The sequence below is a fragment of the Nerophis lumbriciformis genome, linkage group LG16 (assembly GCF_033978685.3).
Source record: "Nerophis lumbriciformis linkage group LG16, RoL_Nlum_v2.1, whole genome shotgun sequence".
NCBI classification, from domain to species: Eukaryota; Metazoa; Chordata; class Actinopteri; order Syngnathiformes; family Syngnathidae; genus Nerophis; species Nerophis lumbriciformis.
In genome coordinates this window covers 12,735,807-12,755,823 of record NC_084563.2, presented here as the reverse complement: position 1 = coordinate 12,755,823, position 20,017 = coordinate 12,735,807, and the positions used below count along the sequence as shown (strand labels likewise).

The window sequence follows — 20,017 nt, the reverse complement described above, 5'->3', positions numbered from 1 at the left end:
ATTGAAATCTCTTCCTGACAGACACCTTCCCATTCCAGAAAGGATACACCCGATAAGATCTGACTCGTTCATTGGTCAACATCTGTGCCTCGTTACTTTTGTCCACATTCCCAGCAGGCACAAGAAACATTGAACCAACGTTGAGAACTTGTACAATTGTTAGCAACTAAAACCTAACGTTGAAAAAACATGATTTTTGTCAATGTTTATTCAATGTTGGGTTCTGACGTTGATTTGACCATTGAATTCTGGTCATTTCCCAACCAAAACTCGACAACACGAACACAACGTTGATACTACATGCTTTTCGGCAAAGATTATTTGATCGTTAAAATGTGGTCATCTCCCAACCAATATTCGACAAGACAAATATGTTGAAACAACATACTTTCTGACGACGTTTATTCAATGGCAAGTAGTGACGTTAATTTGACCGTTGAAATTTAGTCATTTACCAACCAATATTCTACAACACAAATACAACGTTGAAACGACATGCTTTTTGTCAACATTTAATCAATGTTGGGTTCTGACGTTTATCTGACCATTGAATTTTGGTAATTTCCCAACCAATATTCTACAACTCAAATACAACGTTGAAACTACGTGCTTTTTGTCAACGTTTATTCAATGTCAGGTTGTGACGTTGATTTCATCATTGAATTTGTCATTTCCCAACCAATATTCTACAACACAAATACAACGTTGAAACAACATGTTTTCTGACGACGTTTATTCAATGCCAGGTTGTGATGTTGATTTGACCCTTGAATTTTGTTCATTTCCCAACCAATATTCTACAACATAAATACAATGTTGAAACATCATGCTTTTTGACAATGTTTATTCAATGTCGGGTTGTGACGTTGATTTGACCATTGAATTTTGGTCATTTCCCATCCAATATTCTACAACATAAATACAATGTTGAAACAACAAGGTTTTTGTCAACATTTAATCAATGTTGGGTTCTGACGTTGATTTGAAACAACATGCTTTTTGGCAATGTTTATTCAATGTCAGGCTGTGACGTTGATTTGACCATTGAATTTTGGTCATTTCCCAACCAATATTCTACAACACAAATACAATGTTGAAACTACATGCTTTCTGACAACATTTACCGGTAGTCAATGTCAAGTTGTGATGTTGATTTGATCATTAAAATTCGGTCATTTCCTAACTAAAATTCTACGACACAAATACGTTGAAACAACATACTTTTTGACAAGGTTTAATCAATGTTGGGTTCTGACGTTGAATTGACCATTACAATTTGGTCATTTCCCAACCAATATTCTACAACACAAATACAACGTTGATACAACATGCTTTTTGTCAATGTTTATTCAATAATGTGTTCTGACGTTGATTTGACCATTGAATTTTAGTCATTTCCCAACCAATATTCTACAACATTGAAACAACATGCTTTTTTATCAACATTTATTCAATGTTGGGTTCTGACGTTGATTTCACCATTGAATTTTGGTCATTTCCCAACTAAGATTCTACAACACAAATACAACGTTGAAACAACATACTTTCTGACAACGTTTATTCAACGCCAGGTTGTGATGTTGATTTGACCATTGAATTTTGGTCATTTCCCAACCAATATTCTACAACACAAATACAACGTTGAAACAACATAATTTCTGATAATGTTTAATCAATGCCACGTTATGACCTTGATTTGACCATTAAAATTTGCATAAGAATCCCTTGTATGCGCGATCACCTTTCTCACAAAACTGTGGCACGCACTTTTCAGACGTGCACAACAAAGACGCACAATAGCGCTTACATAACAGTTCCAGCTTTGATAAATCACACTGCGCATGCTGAATAATTCTGCATCTTCTCCTCCCGGTATTGTACATATATTGTGCATACTCATGAGGACAGAATGGATTGCGCTCCTTAAGAGACGCAATCCTCTGCGCACAAGTTTAGTCGGTCAGCTTCAGTTTGCAGGTGTTTTAGTGCACGCAAACCTTCAGTAAATCAGTCGCTACATGCAAGTACGCCAAGTGCTTATGTTCACACAAACATTAACGGTCAACAAAGGGGCCTTGCCAGGTTAGTGTCGGGTCGTCGTGGAGATGGAAAAGTCAGATTGTGTTTATATCGGGTTAGCGTTCTGCACTAAACAGATTTACGAGGGGAATTGATGCCACTGGAGCGCCCCCTGTAATGAAATGCCGACTATGCAGCGCCAAGCATGCTGGCGAGGCTTGGCGGCTGGCTGATGTCCGCTGGGTGGATGACAGCGAGGCGGTGCCAGGACCAAGCGTTCAAATGTCAGCGTGGCCGCGTCCAAGACTCACACGGTCTCGCCTTACAGCTGCCACGGAAATGTGCCACCCGGGGATACACTGGGACCTCCAGCACACACTGACTGATGAGAAACATTACACAGTGCTAATAATAAATACATTATAACTAAGTTAATAATAAATATAATATGTACCATATTTTTCGGAGTATAAGTCGCACCGGCCGAAAATGCATAATAAAAAAGGAAAAAAACATATATAAGTCGCACTGGAGTATAAATCGCATTTTTTGGGGAAATGTATTTGATAAAAGCCAACACCAAGAATAGACATTTGAAAGGCAATTTAAAATAAATAAAGAATAGTGAACAACAGGCTGAATAAGTGTACGTTATATGAGGCATAAATAACCAACTGGTATGTTAACGTAACATATTATGGTAAGAGTCATTCAAATAACTATAACATATAGAACATGCTATACGTTTACCAAAAACAATCTGTCACTCCTAATCGCTAAATCCCATGAAATCTTATACGTCTAGTCTCTTACGTGAATGAGATAAATAATATTATTTGATATTTTACGCTAATGTGTTAATAATTTCGCACATAAGTCGCTCCTGAGTATAAGTCGCACCCCCGGCCAAACTATGAAAAAAAAACTGCGACTTATAGCCCGAAAAATACGGTATGTTTCTTAAATAAGCTGTCAATAAAAGTGCAAATGAATATACAGCTTCACCACTTGAGTCATAACGGGCTGTTATCACGCGATCGGTTCAAAGAATACGTCACTTTCTGGTAATAGTGTTGTAACGATACCAATATTTTGGTACCGGTACTAAAATTATTTTGGTACTTTTCGGTACTTTTCGAAATAAAGGGGACCACAAAAAAATTGCATTATTCGCTTTATTTTAACAAAAAATCTTAGGGTACAACAAATATGTTTCTTATTGCAAGTTTGTCCTTAAATAAAATAGTGAACATACAAGACAACTTGTCTTTTATTAGTAAGTAAACAAACAAACAGGCTCCTAATTTAGTCTGCTGACATATGCAGCAACATATTGTGTCATTTATCATTCTATTATTTTGTCAACATTATTAAGGACAAGTGGTAGAAAATGAATTATTAATCTACTTGTTCATTTACTGTTAATATCTGCTTACTTTCTCTTTTAACATGTTCTATCTACACTTCTGTTAAACTGTAATAATCACTTATTCTTCTGTTTGATAAATTTAGGAATCCATCTGATACCAAGTAGTTAGAGGATCATACATTGGTCATATTCAAAGTCCTCATGTGTCCAGGGACATATTTCCTGACTTTATAAACATAATATACATTTTAAAAAAACGAAAGATGTGACGCCAAAAAATATCGGCGTAGTCATAGTAGTATCGACTTTATGCGGTTCTGTACTTGGTATCATGACAGTGGATGTCAGGTGTAGATCCACCAATGGCGTTTGTTTACATTGTGACGCCGGTGAGCTACGGTGTGTAGTGAAGCATGTTTAGCTATTCCTCGTCCTGCAGTGATAATGGTACTTGTAAGAAACGTACTTTATTTGTCGCCATGGAGACGAGGATTGGTGATTTAGAAGTAGCTAAAACACTGCCAACGGCGGATGGACTTTAGCCGCTAGCGAGCTAGCCATGTCTTAAAGCAGTGGTTCTCAACCTTTTTTCAGTGATGTACCCCTTGTGAACATTTTTTTAATTCAAGTACCCCCTAATCAGAGGAAAGCATTTTTGGTTGAAAAAAAGAGATAAAGAAGTAAAATACAGCACCATGTCATCAGTTTCTGATTTATTAAATTGTATAACAGTGCAAAATATTGCTCATTTGTAGTGGTCTTTCTTGAACTATTTGGAAAAAAAGATATAAAAATAACTAAAAACTTGTTGAAAAATAAACAAGTGATTCAATTATAAATAAAGATTTCTACACATAGAAGTCATCATCAATTTAAAGTGCCCTCTTTGGGGGTTGTAAAAGAGATCCATCTGGATTCATGAACTTAATTCCTAAACATTTTGTTGAAGTATTATTCAATAAATATATTTATAAAGGATTTTTGAATTGTTGCTATTTTTAGAATATTTTTTTAAAAATCTCACGTACCCCTTGGCATACCTTCAAGTACCCCCAGGGGTACACGTACCCCCATTTGAGAACCACTGTCTTAAAGCACCTCTTCCTGAGGGTGTTTCAGTGTTAAAACTTCACCTTTATCGTTAGTTTTTAAGCCAAAATGCGTCCGTTCTCCCTTTTCGGTCTACACATTGTGTCTGCTTGTAAGTACTCTGTGATTGTGCGCTGCCGAACATGCTCGTCTGCTCGTAAACCAGCAATGTCACCACGTGACTTCGACGCGGGCGCGGGGGGGTTCGGGACCGGTACTTTTCAGAGATGGTATCGTACCGAAAATTATTAATTAGTATCGCGGTACTATACTACTGTACAACCCTACCTGGTATTGCAATTTTTTTCATGCCGTAGCCTTGCAATGTCATGTTCTGCGGTATTTGAATGTTTTATTAATGTTTTGTATTAAAACAATAGCTTACATAGGAGTAAAAGGGAACAAGAATATAAAGATGAACAAGGAGTAGATTTAAAACAAATGAGTATTATCGCCACAATTTCAACCACTTTCATTCTTCTGTCGTTGCAACGAGTGGCGCACTGACTCCCATCGTTTAAGGTTTGTTTAATAAACTTAGAATTTGAGAAGTTTTTTTTTTTTTTTTTTAAACAAGGCATGTTTTTTTATGTCCTGTCCAGCCATTCAGGCAAATCATAATGTTGATGTAGATAGAATAGAATAGAAGAGTTTTATTGTCATTATTACAGTGAACAGGTTCAAAGAACGGAATTGGAGCAGATCCCCTAAGGTGCATACACAATAATATAGTAATATAAATAGTAAAAAAGATTTAAAAAATTAGATATATATCTATACATATGTATGTATCCACACACATACATATATACATACATATGCATATATATATACATACACATATACTGCATATATATACACACATATATATATATATATATATATATATATATCATCGGCGGTCACTCGAACGAGTATGACGATCCTCCTGGTAGGGGTGTATCCCTTTATGGAGGATGCCTGTGCGTGACTTTGTTTTACGTGGGGAGACTGGTGCAAAGACAGTCACCACACGATCCTTGACAGAATCTGGTCAGGGTCCAGTGGCATGGACTCCAAGACGACTGGGGACCTTTTTCTGCTGCAGCCTTCTTCTGCCATCGCAGCTGTTGTGGTAGTTATTGCATCTACCGTCTTCCGCCTGCTCCGCCGTTGAGGTCTTCACCGTATCCCTGGCTAGGGGGCAGTCAGGTACTAGGCCTTTGCCAAGGGCCACGGGGTAACAGTAGTAAAGAGGTTAACCTATATATATATTGCGCTCTACTACGGTATCGAGCACTATTTTTTGGATAACCTTATTAAGACATATAAATATATATATATATTAGAGATGTCCGATAAATGCTTAAAAATGTATTATCGGAAATTATCGGTATCGTTTTTTTATTATCAGTATCGTTTAAAAAAAAAATTGTTTTTATTAAATCAACATAAAAAACACAAGATACACTTACAATTAGTATTTTATTAATTTTGAAAAAAAGGACCTTATCTTCACCATACCTGGTTGTCAAAATTAGGCATAATAAAGTGTTAATTCCACGACTGTATGTATCGGTTGATATCGGTATCAATTGATATCGGTATCGTTAAAGAGTTGGACAATATCGGAATATCGGATATCGGCAAAAAGCCATTATCGGACATCCCTAATATATATACATATACACACATATATGTGTATATATGTATATATGTGTATGTATAGATCAAGGGTGTCAAACTTATTTTAGATGGGGGGGCCACATGGAGGACAAATCTACTCCCAAGTGAGCCGAACTGGTAAAGTCACGGCACGATAACTTAAAAATAAAGACAACTTCAGATTGTTTTCTTTGTTTGAAACTAGAACAAGCACATTCTGAAAATGTCGTGACAAAGACCACAGCTGAGGAACAGATCATTTTTGGAGCACCTCATGGCCCAACTATGGTTACGAAACACTGGTTCATGATACCGTATGGTTATTGCGTGCTCCTACAACAAAACATGTTAGAAATGAAAGTGTCTTTGAGGGCCAGCTGTTAGCGCAGCATGTTCTCCCGATGGGGATGAGCTTCCAGAACAGTCCACTGAGTGGTTCTGGTGGCAGAGGTGGGTCTGAGTGCGTGATGATTGCTTCATCTTCCCAACAGGAGTTCACCCCTCACATGACCTAGAAGCTTTGTTTGGAACCCTTCTTTGTCGGCTCCTCTTTCACGAGCTGCCAGCCACATATGTCGTGTCGTCTTTTATGGAAATCCTTTACTGTCGTGTGTCCTCAGACTACGCCCTGCAGGATGAAGGCAAGGGAACGAGTCCCTCTCTTGTTGTGACCTCCCAGTGCAGGCACACACACACTCACACACACACACACACACACACACGCAAACATGCTAAGGTCAGTCATGCCATAGACCTTGAACGCTCTGCTGTGGCCGTCACCTGTCTAAAACTGTTAACCTTTTGTGGTCCAACAAACACTTAAACTAAAGGCAACACACACATGCACATTACACACACACACACAAACACACACACACACACACACACACACACACACTCACTCACACACACTGAGAGCTGCATTGCAGTGATAACGTCCTGATTCTCTTGTGGTGCACATCAAGTGCCTGACTCACAGCAACACAATACATGTATAAAATATGAATAAGTGCTGACCAAATCAGACCAACCACACTTAAGCATTTTGATGAATTGCGATTCATCACAGTAAATTACAAAAGACTCCAAATATTTTTGACACAAATGACCCCCCCCCCCCGCCACATTGTCCAAATCTCACCCAAACTTGTCTTAAATATTTGTGCTGCAAAAATATTTATTTGGGCCGGCATAATACTACCACCACCATGCTTGACGGTGGGAATGGTGTTCCTGGGATTAAAGGCCTCACCTTTTCTCCTCCAAACATTTTGCTGGGTATTGTGGCCAAACAGCTTATATTTTGTTTCATCTGACCACAGAACTTTCCTCCAGGAGGTCTTATCTTTGTCCATGTGATGTATCTGTTTGGCCACAATACCCAGCAATATGTTTGGAGGAGAAAAGGTGAGGCCTTTAATCCCAGGAACACCATGCCTACCGTTGAGCATGGTGGTGGTAGTATTATGCTCTGGGCCTGCTTTGCTGCCAATAGAACTGGTGCTTTACAGAGAGTAAATGGGACAATGAAAAAGGAGGATTACCTCCAAATTCTTCAGGACAACCTAAAATCATCAGCCCGGAGGTTGGGTCTTGGGCGCAGTCGGGTGTTCCAACAGGACAATGACCCCAAACACACGTCAAAAGTGGAAAAGGAATGGCTAAATTAGGCTAGAATTAAGGTTTTAGAATGGCCTTCCCAAAGTCCTGACTTAAACGTGTGGACAATGCTGAAGAAACAAGTCCATGTCATAAAACCAACAAATTTAGCTGAACTGCACCAATTTTGTCAAGAGGAGTGGTCAAAAATTCAAGCAGAAGCTTGTGGATGGCTACCAAAAGCGCCTTATTGCAGTGAAACTTGCCAAGGGACATGTAAGCAAATATTAACATTGCTGTATGTATACTTTTGACTGAGCAGATTTGGTCACATTTCCAGTAGACCCATAATAAATTCATAAAAGAACCAAACTTCATGAATGTTTTTTGTGACCAACAAGTATGTGCTCCAATCACTCTATCATTTGTTAAAGTTAAAGTACCAATGATTGTCACACACACACTCGGTGTGGTGAAGTTACCCTCTGCATTTGACCCATCCCCTTGTTCCACCCCCTGGGAGGTGAGGGGAGCAGTGAGCAGCAGCGGTGGTTGCGCCCGGGTATCATTTTTGGTGATTTAACCCCCAATTCCAATCCTTGATGCCGAGTGCCAAGCAGGGAGGTAATGGCTCCCATTTTTTTAAATAAGTCTTTGGTATGACTCGGCTGGGGTTTGAACTTACGACCTACCACTCAAACCACAAAGCCACTGACCACAGAACTTTCCTCCAGAAGGTCTTATCTTTGTCCATGTGATCAGCAGCAAACTTTAGACGAGCCTTAAGGTGTCACTTCTGGAGCAAGGGCTTCCTTCTTGCATGGTATCCTCCTCAGTCCATGGCGATGCAAAACACGCTTGACTGTGGATACTGACACCTGTGTTCCAGCAGCTTCCATTTCATTGCACACCTGCTTTTTGGTGGTTTTTGGTTAACTCTTGATCATCCTGACCAATTTTCTCTCAGCAACAGGTGATAGCTTGCGTTCTCTTCCTGATCGTGGCAGTGACAAAACTGTGCCATGCACTTTATACTTACAATTGTCTGCACAGTTGCTCTTGGCACCTTAAACTGCTTTGAAATGGCTCCAAGTGACTTTCCTGACTTGAGGAAAATATTTGTTTCTGCTGTTACGGTTTTTAAATGATTGTAAAATACATATTCTGATAGGTGATGTCATCCAGCCCCCCACCCCGCACCCCTCTCCTTGTCCAAATCATCCCAATCCTGTTCCATTCCTTTTGTGCTGGTTTGTGCTGCGAACATTTTTGGTTTTGTGCTGTTAAGGTTTTTAAGTTAACGTTTTGTAGTTTATGGTATTAACGTTATTTTTCATAACCAACCCTCCAACCATGTCAAAACCTCTCCAAATGTCTACCAATCGTTTGTGCTTTGTTTGATTTTGCTAAATGGTTTGGTCTAAATATTTTAGTTTTTGGGTTATTAATGTTTTATGATTCACCTGTGTGAAGTGCCACCCACCCACCCACCTTGTCCAAATCTCCCCCAAACTTGTCCCAATAGTTTGTGCTTTGTTTGTGCTGCAAACATTTTCGTTTACAGTTTTATAGGTTTTACGGTCTGTAAGTGTTATTATTCATAACGAACCCTCCAACCATGTCAAAATCAATCAAAGTTCATTCATATAGCCCTTAATCACAAATGTCTCAAAGGGCTGCACAAGCCACAACAACACTATCGGGGCCTGCTTGTCTGTCGGTGGTCGTATCAGAGCCGGGCTGCCCGTCTTGGTTGGGGCCTGCTGGGTCTAGTCCCCGTGTCTATCATGGCAGCTCGGTGTGCTGCATATTATCCCGCAGTGCTGCAAGTCGGCCAGCTGCTGGGGTAGTGACCTTGTGTGTCAGCGTGTCTGTGATTTGTATTTTTTTCTCCTCTTTTTTCAGTGGGAGGATCTCCAGGGCAGTTGCTGGATGTTCCATCTCCATCATTGGGGTGCGTGCAGGTTGGGTGGGAAGCAATCGACTTGCCTGGGGAGGGCCCCGCTGTGCTCTCCGGGGGTTGGGCTTGTGGGGGCCAGGTTGCTGGTGGGAGGGGGGCGGTCTTGCCGTCCGGCTGCGGGGAGTCTCTGGGCCCCTCGGGGCAGGGCGTCCTGCCTTTCTGCCTGCGTGGGGTGTGGTCTCTCTCTGGCTTGGGGGCTGGCTGTCCCCTGCTTCTCCCGTGCCTTGTCCTCTGCTGGGCGCGTATTTCTATGGCCTGCTGCTGGCCCTGCCGGGGTTCCTGTCGCTGGCCGGCCTGGCTGCGTGAGGCTGGTGGTCCCTTGTTCCCTGGGCACTGCATCTGCTGTTTTAGGTTGGGCTCTCTTGGTGGCTGGGCCATACTTTGGCTCCCACACACTGGGAAATGCACATACGTACTCACTTACACACAATTCTACATACATGTATACACACATACATTAATACATACATATGCACACACATTGGTACTTTCCCACATACCTAGGCACCTACACTCCCACACACATACACAAATACAGTACATACAATACAGTACATACTGTACATCCACACGTACATTCACTGTACAAATATACATATACACATACTGTACATATACATTCACTGTACCAACATACATATACACATACTGTACATATACATTCACTGTACAAACATACATATACACATACTGTACATATACATTCACTGTACAAACATACATATACACATACTGTACATATGCATTCACTGTACAAACATACATATATACATACTGCACATATACTTTAACTTTACATACATATACACATACTGTACATATACATTCACTGTACAAACATACATATACACATACTGTACATATACATTCACTGTACAAACATACATATACATACTTACTATATACATTCACTGTACAAACATACATAAATACATTCTATATACATTCACTGTACAAACATACATATACACATACTGTACATATACATTCACTGTACAAACATACATATACACATACTGTACATATACATTCACTGTACAAACATACATAAATACATTCTATATACATTCACTGTACAAACATACATATACACATACTGTACATATACATTCACTGTACCAACATACATATACACATACTGTACATATGCATTCACTGTACAAACATACATATACACATACTGTACATATACATTCACTGTACAAACATACATATATATACTTTCTATATACATTCACTGTACAAACATACATAAATACATTCTATATACATTCACTGTACAAACATACATATACACATACTGTACATATGCATTCACTGTACAAACATACATATACACATACTGTACATATACATTCACTGTACAAACATACATATATATACTTTCTATATACATTCACTGTACAAACATACATAAATACATACTTTCTATATACATTCACTGTACAAACATACATATACACATACTGTACATATGCATTCACTGTACAAACATACATATATACATACTTTCTATATACATTCACTGTACAAACATACATATACACATACTGTACATATACATTCACTGTACAAGCATACATATACACATACATGTACATATACATTCACTGTACAAACATACATATACACATACTGTACATATACATTCACTGTACAAGCATACATATACACATACAAGTACATATGCATACATACAATCATGCATACAATCACGTTTCATCAAACATATATTAATGTTGTTCCCCCAGGGTAAACTGGGTAACACATGGCACACTGACAAAGCTTAAACTATGGTTACTATAACAATCTACAAGGTTAATATAGTTCACTTCGCTTTCTTCCCCCCCATTTATCTGCTTTCTTTTGTATTTCAAGTTATCATTACATATATGTGTTGTTGCATTTTAAACAATTGTTAGTTGATAATAGAGGTAATTATCATTATTATCAATAGTGCTTTTTCTATTGGTATTTGTATTGCTCCATTTGTAGTGTAATAATGTTCATTGTGATTTCTGTATTATTATTTACTTCACTAACTGCTTCATTGCTATCACTTTTCGTATCAAATTTGTAAATATCGTATTTGCTGATGCTGTTCTGTTGTTGTGGTTGTTACTGTTATTGTTGTTTGTTGTTGTTGTCTCTCTGTCTTATCCCCCTCTTGTCACCGCAATTTCCCCCTCTGTCTTCTTTTTTTCTCTTTCTATCCCTGGCTGCGCCAAACATTAATATAAATACATTTAATAATGCTGGATGACACCATAAGTCAGGAAATGTATTTTAGAACAACTTAAAAAAACCCAGAGGGCAAAAAACGCTAATTTTTGCAGCACAAACGTAGCACAGACTGTTGGGGACAATTTTGGGGATTTTCTTTGACAAGATGGGTGGGCTAGTTATGAACATTGAAACGTTAACTTAAAATCTATAATAGTTAGACCAAAGTTTGTGGAGATTTGGACAAGGTGGGAGGAGCTGGATATGTATATGTGTATATATATATATGTGTGTATATATATATATATATATATATATATATATATATATATATATATAAGTGTATATACGTATATGTGTATATACGATATGTTTAAAATAAAGTGTAAGAGCAATAATTGAAAAATTAACGGTGGAGAGACTAGCTCTCCCAGCTGGACTGGGAACGTCTCTGGATCGGACAAAGTAGCGAGGGAGAAGGAAGTCTGTGTTTCTCTGCTTAGGCTGCTGCCCCCGCGACCCGACTTAGGATAAGTGAAACAAGTTGGATAGATGGCTAGCCCGTTTCTGTGGGATAAACACAAACATTTTCTTATTTTTTGCAATAAAAATGGTATATTACTGTTTAATAGTAGATATTTATTTGCGTGTCAGCCATTTGATAAACAATTAATAAATGATGTGCCACTTCGGTCCAGTGGTTGGTGCCGTTGCGCGTCAAACAAATAGATGTTTTCCGTTAAGTGTTTTACAAAATATACCCAGCTTTTCTACAATGTTTTGTGTACATTTCTGCAATGTTTTTTTTTTTGTGTAGTCATGATTTCAAATCCACACCAAATGCAGCTCAAATGTTGTTACCTTCCAAACATTCCAACCTCGTGGAGTTAGTCAAGGCATGCCCACAAAGAAATACACTGGCCCACATTTATGATACCAGATCAGAGGAATGAGGAAGGAGAGGGTATACAAGCTGTGAGAAAGTTCTATTGTGAACAGAACCAGGACAGAAGTCGGTCCACATGTGCGAGCCATGTGAACGTTTTATTAGACCACTTTGAAGGCCTGATTGGTCTACACCAGTGGTTCTCAAACTTTTTTTGTCATCCCCCACTTTGGACAAGGGGAAGTTTTCAAGCCCCACCTGCCCCCATCGCCCCAACAGAGCGCTAATGCCTAGCTTTAACATTTTCAAATTTATTGAACATCAAGTTGTATACATTCAAACTCAATAACATAAAATAACACCAAGTTCAATGATAAATAAAATAACTGTGCAGCTGTGGTACAACTTGCATCAAGTTCAATAATAAATAAAATAACTTCCATCAAGTTCAATAATAAATAAAATAAAAGTGTTATAACTTGCATCAAGTTCAATAATAAATCAAAAAAGTGTTATAACTTGCATCAAGTTCAATAATATATCAAATAAAAGTGTTATAACTTGCATCAAGTTCAATAATAAATCAAAAAAAGTGTTATAACTTGCATCAAGTTCAATAATAAATCAAAAAAGTGTTATAACTTGCATCAAGTTCAATAATAAATCAAAAAGTGTTATAACTTGCATCAAGTTCAATAATAAATCAAAAAAAGTGTTATAACTTGCATCAAGTTCAATAATAAATCAAAAAAAGTGTTATAACTTGCATCAAGTTCAATAATAAATCAAATAACTTGCATAAAGTTCAATAATAAATCAAAAAGTGTTATAACTTGCATCAAGTTCAATAATAAATCAAAAAAAGTGTTATAACTTGCATCAAGTTCAATAATAAATCAAAAAAAGTGTTAACTTGCATCAAGTTCAATAATAAATCAAATAACTTGCATAAAGTTCAATAATAAATCAAAAAAAGTGTTATAACTTGCATCAAGTACAATAATAAATCAAAAAAAGTGTTATAACTTGCATCAAGTTCAATAATAAATAAAACAAAAGTGTTATAACTTCCATCAAGTTCAATAATAAATTTAAAAAAAAGTGTTATAACTTGCATCAAGTTCAATAATAAATCAAATAACTTGCATCAAGTTCAATAATAAATACAATAAAAGTGCCACTTTGCAATCTTTGCAAAAAAAAAAAAAAGGAGGAGCTATGCATTTGGCAAGACAGGGCAAGTGACAGCACTTTTCCCCGGGAGAGCCACCTTGCTTCACTGTGAAACAGCACGGCTGTATGATCAGCTCTCATTTCCTCACACAGTGCAGAGAACAGTCGCACTTTCAGTGGTCGTGTTTTGATCAAATTTACCGCGCTCACATCTGTTAGAACCTCATTGAGTTCGGGGCTGAGCTGCCTTGACGCTAGTGCTTCCCGGTGAATGACACAGTGTGTGCCCGTCACAGTTTCTCTGCAGGCGCTGGCTCTGGCTCGACGACCGTTGAGGTGCGAGTCACAAATGTATATATTTGTGTAATTGTGGTCCACACATTAGCCTGCTACCCATCCGCGCGAAAGTTTGCTCCGCTTAGCCCCGCCCCATTAGTTACCGTTGCTATGTCTGTCAAACTTTCGCTCGTACCGAGAAATATAAAGCCTACAGTAAAAATAAGTACCGGTAATTTCCATTTATTTATATAGCGGATTTCACAGACAGAATCACAAAGTGATTTACAGTGTGTATAGAAAATGAAAGCATAGTAAAAAAAATAATCTAAGAATATAATAATAAATAAAAAAATTTAAAGTGAAATTTCCTCCCGTTCCTCGCGCCCCACCTGTCATGTCTCTATTCCCCACCAGTGGGGCGCGCCCCACACTTTGAGAAACGCTGGTCTACACTCAGTGGTTCCTACTCGGATTGCGCAATGTCCATGATATACCATAGGGTTTATTATAATGTGGTAATGACACATTCTCGCTGTGTTCTGCAAAACGAGCAAACGTGTCTTCACCGTAATGTAGCATTCTCGCTAGCGGCTAACGTCCCCCCACAGTGCAAAACATCGTCCAAGCCCGTAATCCTTGCCTCTGTGGCCTGAAAATAAACTACCGGTGTGTTTCTTACACGTATCGTTATCACCGGAGGACGGGGGGATAGCTAAACATGCTACATGCAAGCTACAGCTTTTGAATGTAAACAAAGGTGTTGAAGTGCCGTGCATTTTCTACCGCTTGTCCCTCTCGGGGTGGCAGGGGGCTGGAGCCTATCCCAGCTTCTCTCGGGCGGAAGGCGGGGCAAACACACAACATTCACACTCACCTTCACACACGAGGGACCATTTTTAGTGTTGCCAATCAGCCTATGTGGAGGCACGTAGATAAGACCGCCCACAAAATGGTGTATCCTGAAGAGACTGTCAGAAAGCGGCTGACAGGTGGTCTGTAGAAAAATTATCTATGTAACATTTTGACCAAAGAACCACCATTAGAATGTCATGTCGACCACAAGGAAGTGTAAAAAGGCAAAACATAACAATTAAAGCAGTGATTCTCTAACTGTGGTGTGTGTACCACTAGTGGTATGCCAAAGAATCACTTGATTAAACTACAGTGTTTTTTCCCATATATATTCAAACACAGTGTTACTGTACAAACTGTGTGTAATGTTAGTTTAAACTCTGCCTTGTTTAATGAATACTTGGGCCTACTACGCTACCATATGTAAATGTTGGTCATCATGGTGGTACTTGGAAAGCCAAGTTTTTTTTTCTGAGGTGGTACTTGACGAAAAACGTTTGAGAGCCACTGAGTTAGAGTGCTGCTAGAAATGAGAAACTTAAGAATGGTAAACAAAAATCAAAAGGATTCTTGCTTCTTTGCTCTGTGCGACTACTCAGAGGCCTTAAAAAAATGTTTTTACCTATTCTGTTGTATCATGTGACAGGGGTGTCAAACTCAATTTAGATGGGGGGCCACATGGAGGAGAAAAATCTACTCCCAAGTGGGCCGGACTGGTAAAATCATGGCACGATAACATAAAAATAAAGACAACTTCAGATATTTGTTTAAAAATAGAACAAGCAAATTCTGAAAATTTACAAATCATATTGGGTTTTTTTATTACTCTTACATGTTGCGGTTAATAGTATTGAATATTGTGGAGTGTTTTTTATTTATTTTATTTTTATACAAGTTTTTATTGATTTTTTTTTTTTTTTTTTACTTTTATTTATTTTATTTGTGTTTTATTGTTGTACGGTTTCTTTTTCTATGATATGGATCCCCCTGGGTCTGAAATAAAATGACTACTACTAGTATTCTATCTTTATTCGTCGTTATTTAAACTTTCTGAATAAATGATGTGATAATGTTCATCATTTTCAATCTATCAAGATAAAAAAATATCAAAATAAAATGACATCTGGGCTTCCCTGCTTAGGCTGCTGCCCCCGCGACCCGACCTCGAATAAGCGGAAGAAGATGGATGGATGTGATTTATGTAGTTTGCTCATTTTCCTCAACAGATAGACAGTACTTTATTGATAACTTCAGGAGAGTTCCCTCAGGAAAATTAAAATTCCAGCAGCAGTGTACGGAATTGAGAAAGTAAAAAGTAAATAATGGGGGTTTAAATGGAAATAAAAAATAGAAAATATAAGAATAAAAAGAAAAAGAAACAATCAGAATAAAATTACAGTAAAAATAACAATATAACAAGAGAAACTATGCAGTAGTGACCATGATATCCACTATGGACTGGACTTTCACAATATTATGTCAGACCCACTCGACGTCCATTGCATCCGGTCTCCCCTAGAGGGGCTTGGGGGTGGGGGCGTCACCCACATATAGGTCCTCTCCAAGGTTTCTCATAGTCATTCACATCGACGTCCCACTGGGGTTGTGAGTTTTTCCTTGCCCTTATGTTGGCTCTGTACCGCGGATGTCGTTGTGGCTTGTGCAGCCCTTTGAGACACTTGTGATTTAGGGATATATATAAATAAACATTGATTGATTGATGTTATGAAAATGTATTGCACTGTTTTGTGTTGCAGTTTATTTCAGTATTGTTAATATTTTGCATCCTCTGTCATCCTACTACCCCCACTCCATCCCAGAGAGGAGTTGTACAGTGATGCACTAACATGTAGTTGTTTTTTTTAATTTATTTTTTATATGTAGCATAATCTAGTTCCCAATTGGCACAATAAATTACATTACATATATCACATCACATTACATTCCACATGATATATTACATGACATGCTATTTTGTTTATTAATATACGTGTCTATAAATGTGTACTATTTGATGCTGAGCCATTTTTAATGGATGCTTATTTTAATATTTAATGCAATGTTTATTTAGAGGAGTGTTAATGACTGTTAGTGATCTATGTGCGCGCATGTGTCAGTGCCACTGAGCACGTGTAAACAGAAGCGCCCCCTAAAGGCCGCCGGCGGCACTGCAGCCCCCTGCTATACCGCGCTGTATGTCTCCTCGGCGTTCATTCACTAGAAGATGGCGGACTGCGCTCCACTATTAGATGAGGAACTCTCGTCATTCGTCTTCAATTACCTGACGGAGAACCCAGACAGCCAGGTAAGACTTCTATGGACGTCAGGGGACTTAGCGGGGGTTCTCCACGCCGCTTGGACGTCTTGGCGTGTCGCCGGGCGCGTGAGTTCCGAGAGGCCGGCGTGAGGGAGCCCTTAGCCGGCTTGACAGCATCTCGCCCGGCGTGTTTGCTGGATGTCCACCGCGTCTTGGCCTGTGGCGTTCACGTGTCTTTTGGAGGTGGGACGTCCTCGTCTTGGTCAGGTTCGGGAGGATAAATGTGCCCCCGGGGTGTGTGTGGAAGCTACGGCCGCCTGCCTGCCTCCTGCCTGGCGGCTTTAGTGCGACTGCCGAGCCGCTCTTTTGGAAACTTTTTGACGCATTTTTATGGAAGTTGAGCGTGAATACGCCAGACGTGTACACGTGGGGGAGCACAACCCCCTGGAAGATCCACCACATTTCGTGACACATATATATATATATATATATATATATACACAAGATACGCATGTGCTGTTTGTGCACAGGTGTGGAATAAAGCGCGCGCTGGTGCATGTCGTGTGGGAGTGTTGCGTTCACGTCCACGCCGGTCCGAGCTGCGTGTCACGGCGCCCCGGGTGATCCCACCCCGGGTGGAATTGCTGCAATCAGACCGCCCGCTGCGCTCCCAAGTTGGGCCAAGTCCCACGGTGCTGACCGTGAAACGGATGGTGATGCAACGTTCGAGTGCCCTCGACTATGTAAGCGCTACCCTTCAGGATACGTAACAGTTTTCGTAACGGCTTCGGTTACAAAACGCGTGACGACCTCTCACGATTGTTGTGCTTCCTGCTCTCTCTCTCTCCATATGAGTGTGTGTTCATTCCGCAGCACCGCGAATCGCGATTATAAGCGGATTGTCTGTCAAGATGAGTCGACTCCGTGATGCGTTCAATGCACCTGGCCGCACCGACCCCCTCGGAAACTTTGACAGCTCCGCGCTCGGTACGAAAGCGGCCGAAATGAGCCCCACGACACGCCGCGCACACGTGCACTCGACGTGTACACGGCACGCCGATGTGTGCCAGATGCGGTCATTTGGAGATGTGTGATGTTTGTTGCACCGCTGACGTGCGTGCGTGCGAGAAAACTGCAAAGCAAGTCTTAAATCGGGCGTTTTCAAACGGTAGTTTGGCGGTTGTGCCTTTTTTTTTTTTTTTTTTTTTTTTTTTTTTTTTTTTTTAAATCTCAGGACAGAGCGGTAAGGGATCAGGGATATAATCCTCAGCTTGCTCCTGACTGAAGGGCCGCGCTTCACAAACAGGCACGACACAACCACACTGGCTGTCATTGAGATCTATAGACCTTACACACACACACACACACACACACACACACACACACACACACACACACCTCCACTGCATCACTTTGTGGCAATGCTGTGACTGCATCATCTTTTAGAGCAGGTTAAATATGTGTGTTGGGACTGTGGAAGCCTGTGGTCTATTTATACCACACACACACACACACACTGCACTGACCTTTCTGGTGCACTACATTTTGAGATTCTGCAACATCCATGAAATGATCGACCGTTCAATTCCCACGTCGCCACCTATTCAGTGACATGACCTTGCTGCCTACGCTGTCCACAGCACCCGTGCTGTCATCCTCCCATGAGTGCCCGGGTGCAGACATTTTAACACTCTAAGCACAATAAGTCCCCCCTTCAGAGTCGGCATGCAGAATGTTTCAACTTGAGACGAGAAGGACCCTAATGAGGTTGAGAACGTCAACACTGGTGGTGGTGTTGGAGCAATGATAGTGAATAATGTACATTGTTAGAATTACAGGCATGATTAGATTGAAAAAAAAGGTGGGTTACCAGTTCCTACGCTAAATATTATCTGTTGTACAAACCTGTGTTAATATTTACTCAGGGTTATTAGTGCTATGCAGCCTCTCTCTCTCCCCCTCTGTCAGTGTGTGTCGCTCGCCCCTGCTGGCTGCTTATTGTAATACTACTCCTCCTGACGAGTTACAGAACAGAGCTGCTGCAGTCATGTGAGTCGTAGTGGAGGAGGGAGGGGGGCGTCTCCGTGACGTCGGCCAGTGACGAGCCTCCTCCTCCTCTTCCTCCGAGCATGTGACTCTTCCCTCTTTTGGCTGTCCTCGCTCTCTCTCTCTCTCTCTCTCTGGCTCGCTGTCATTTCCTCCCTGTTGCATGTTCACACCGAGGCTGTGTCGCAAATTGCGTACTTCCGTCAGACTTCTATGCATCGTTCATTATCATGAATGTAACAATTCAATAACTGTACCCACCCCGCATCTGTGGAACCTTCCCAAGGTTTCTTCTTTTCTCCATCTCTGGCTATTGGAGTTTTCCCCTTGCTTTCCAGATCAGGAGATGTCGTGGTTTGTGATAAAGGGCTCTAGAAATAAATTATGATTGATTGAGTACACTTCAATAAGTGTACTGTGCATTTTGGGTACTTAGTACGGTTGTTAACGATAAACTGATGCGATTGGATATCCGTTTTGAGAAGTTGCCGGTTTGGCTACATCGGTTACAGACCCCTCAATCGATAAGATTCAGTTGTGAATCCTGAGGTTATTTGAGTACACACAAATCGGATACCAAACTAAACTAAACTAATCTAAACCTGCTCAGTGGCCTTTTGG

At 40.0% G+C, this 20,017-nt stretch overlaps 1 protein-coding gene across 2 annotated transcripts in view; it reads left to right on the top strand.

Moving 5' to 3' along the window:
* The window catches only part of ppargc1b (peroxisome proliferator-activated receptor gamma, coactivator 1 beta), a 241,653-nt gene that overhangs the window by 34,915 nt on the left and 186,721 nt on the right, over positions 1-20,017 (top strand). Inside the window, exon 1 of one of the 2 annotated variants that reach the window (XM_061976633.1) lies at positions 17,318-17,398. The exons of the other annotated variant lie outside the window; for it this stretch is intronic. Within the exon in view, the coding sequence (XP_061832617.1) occupies positions 17,318-17,398 (81 nt within the window). Of the gene's footprint in view, positions 1-17,317; positions 17,399-20,017 lie in introns of those variants that run through there. 2 annotated transcript variants of the gene reach the window in all.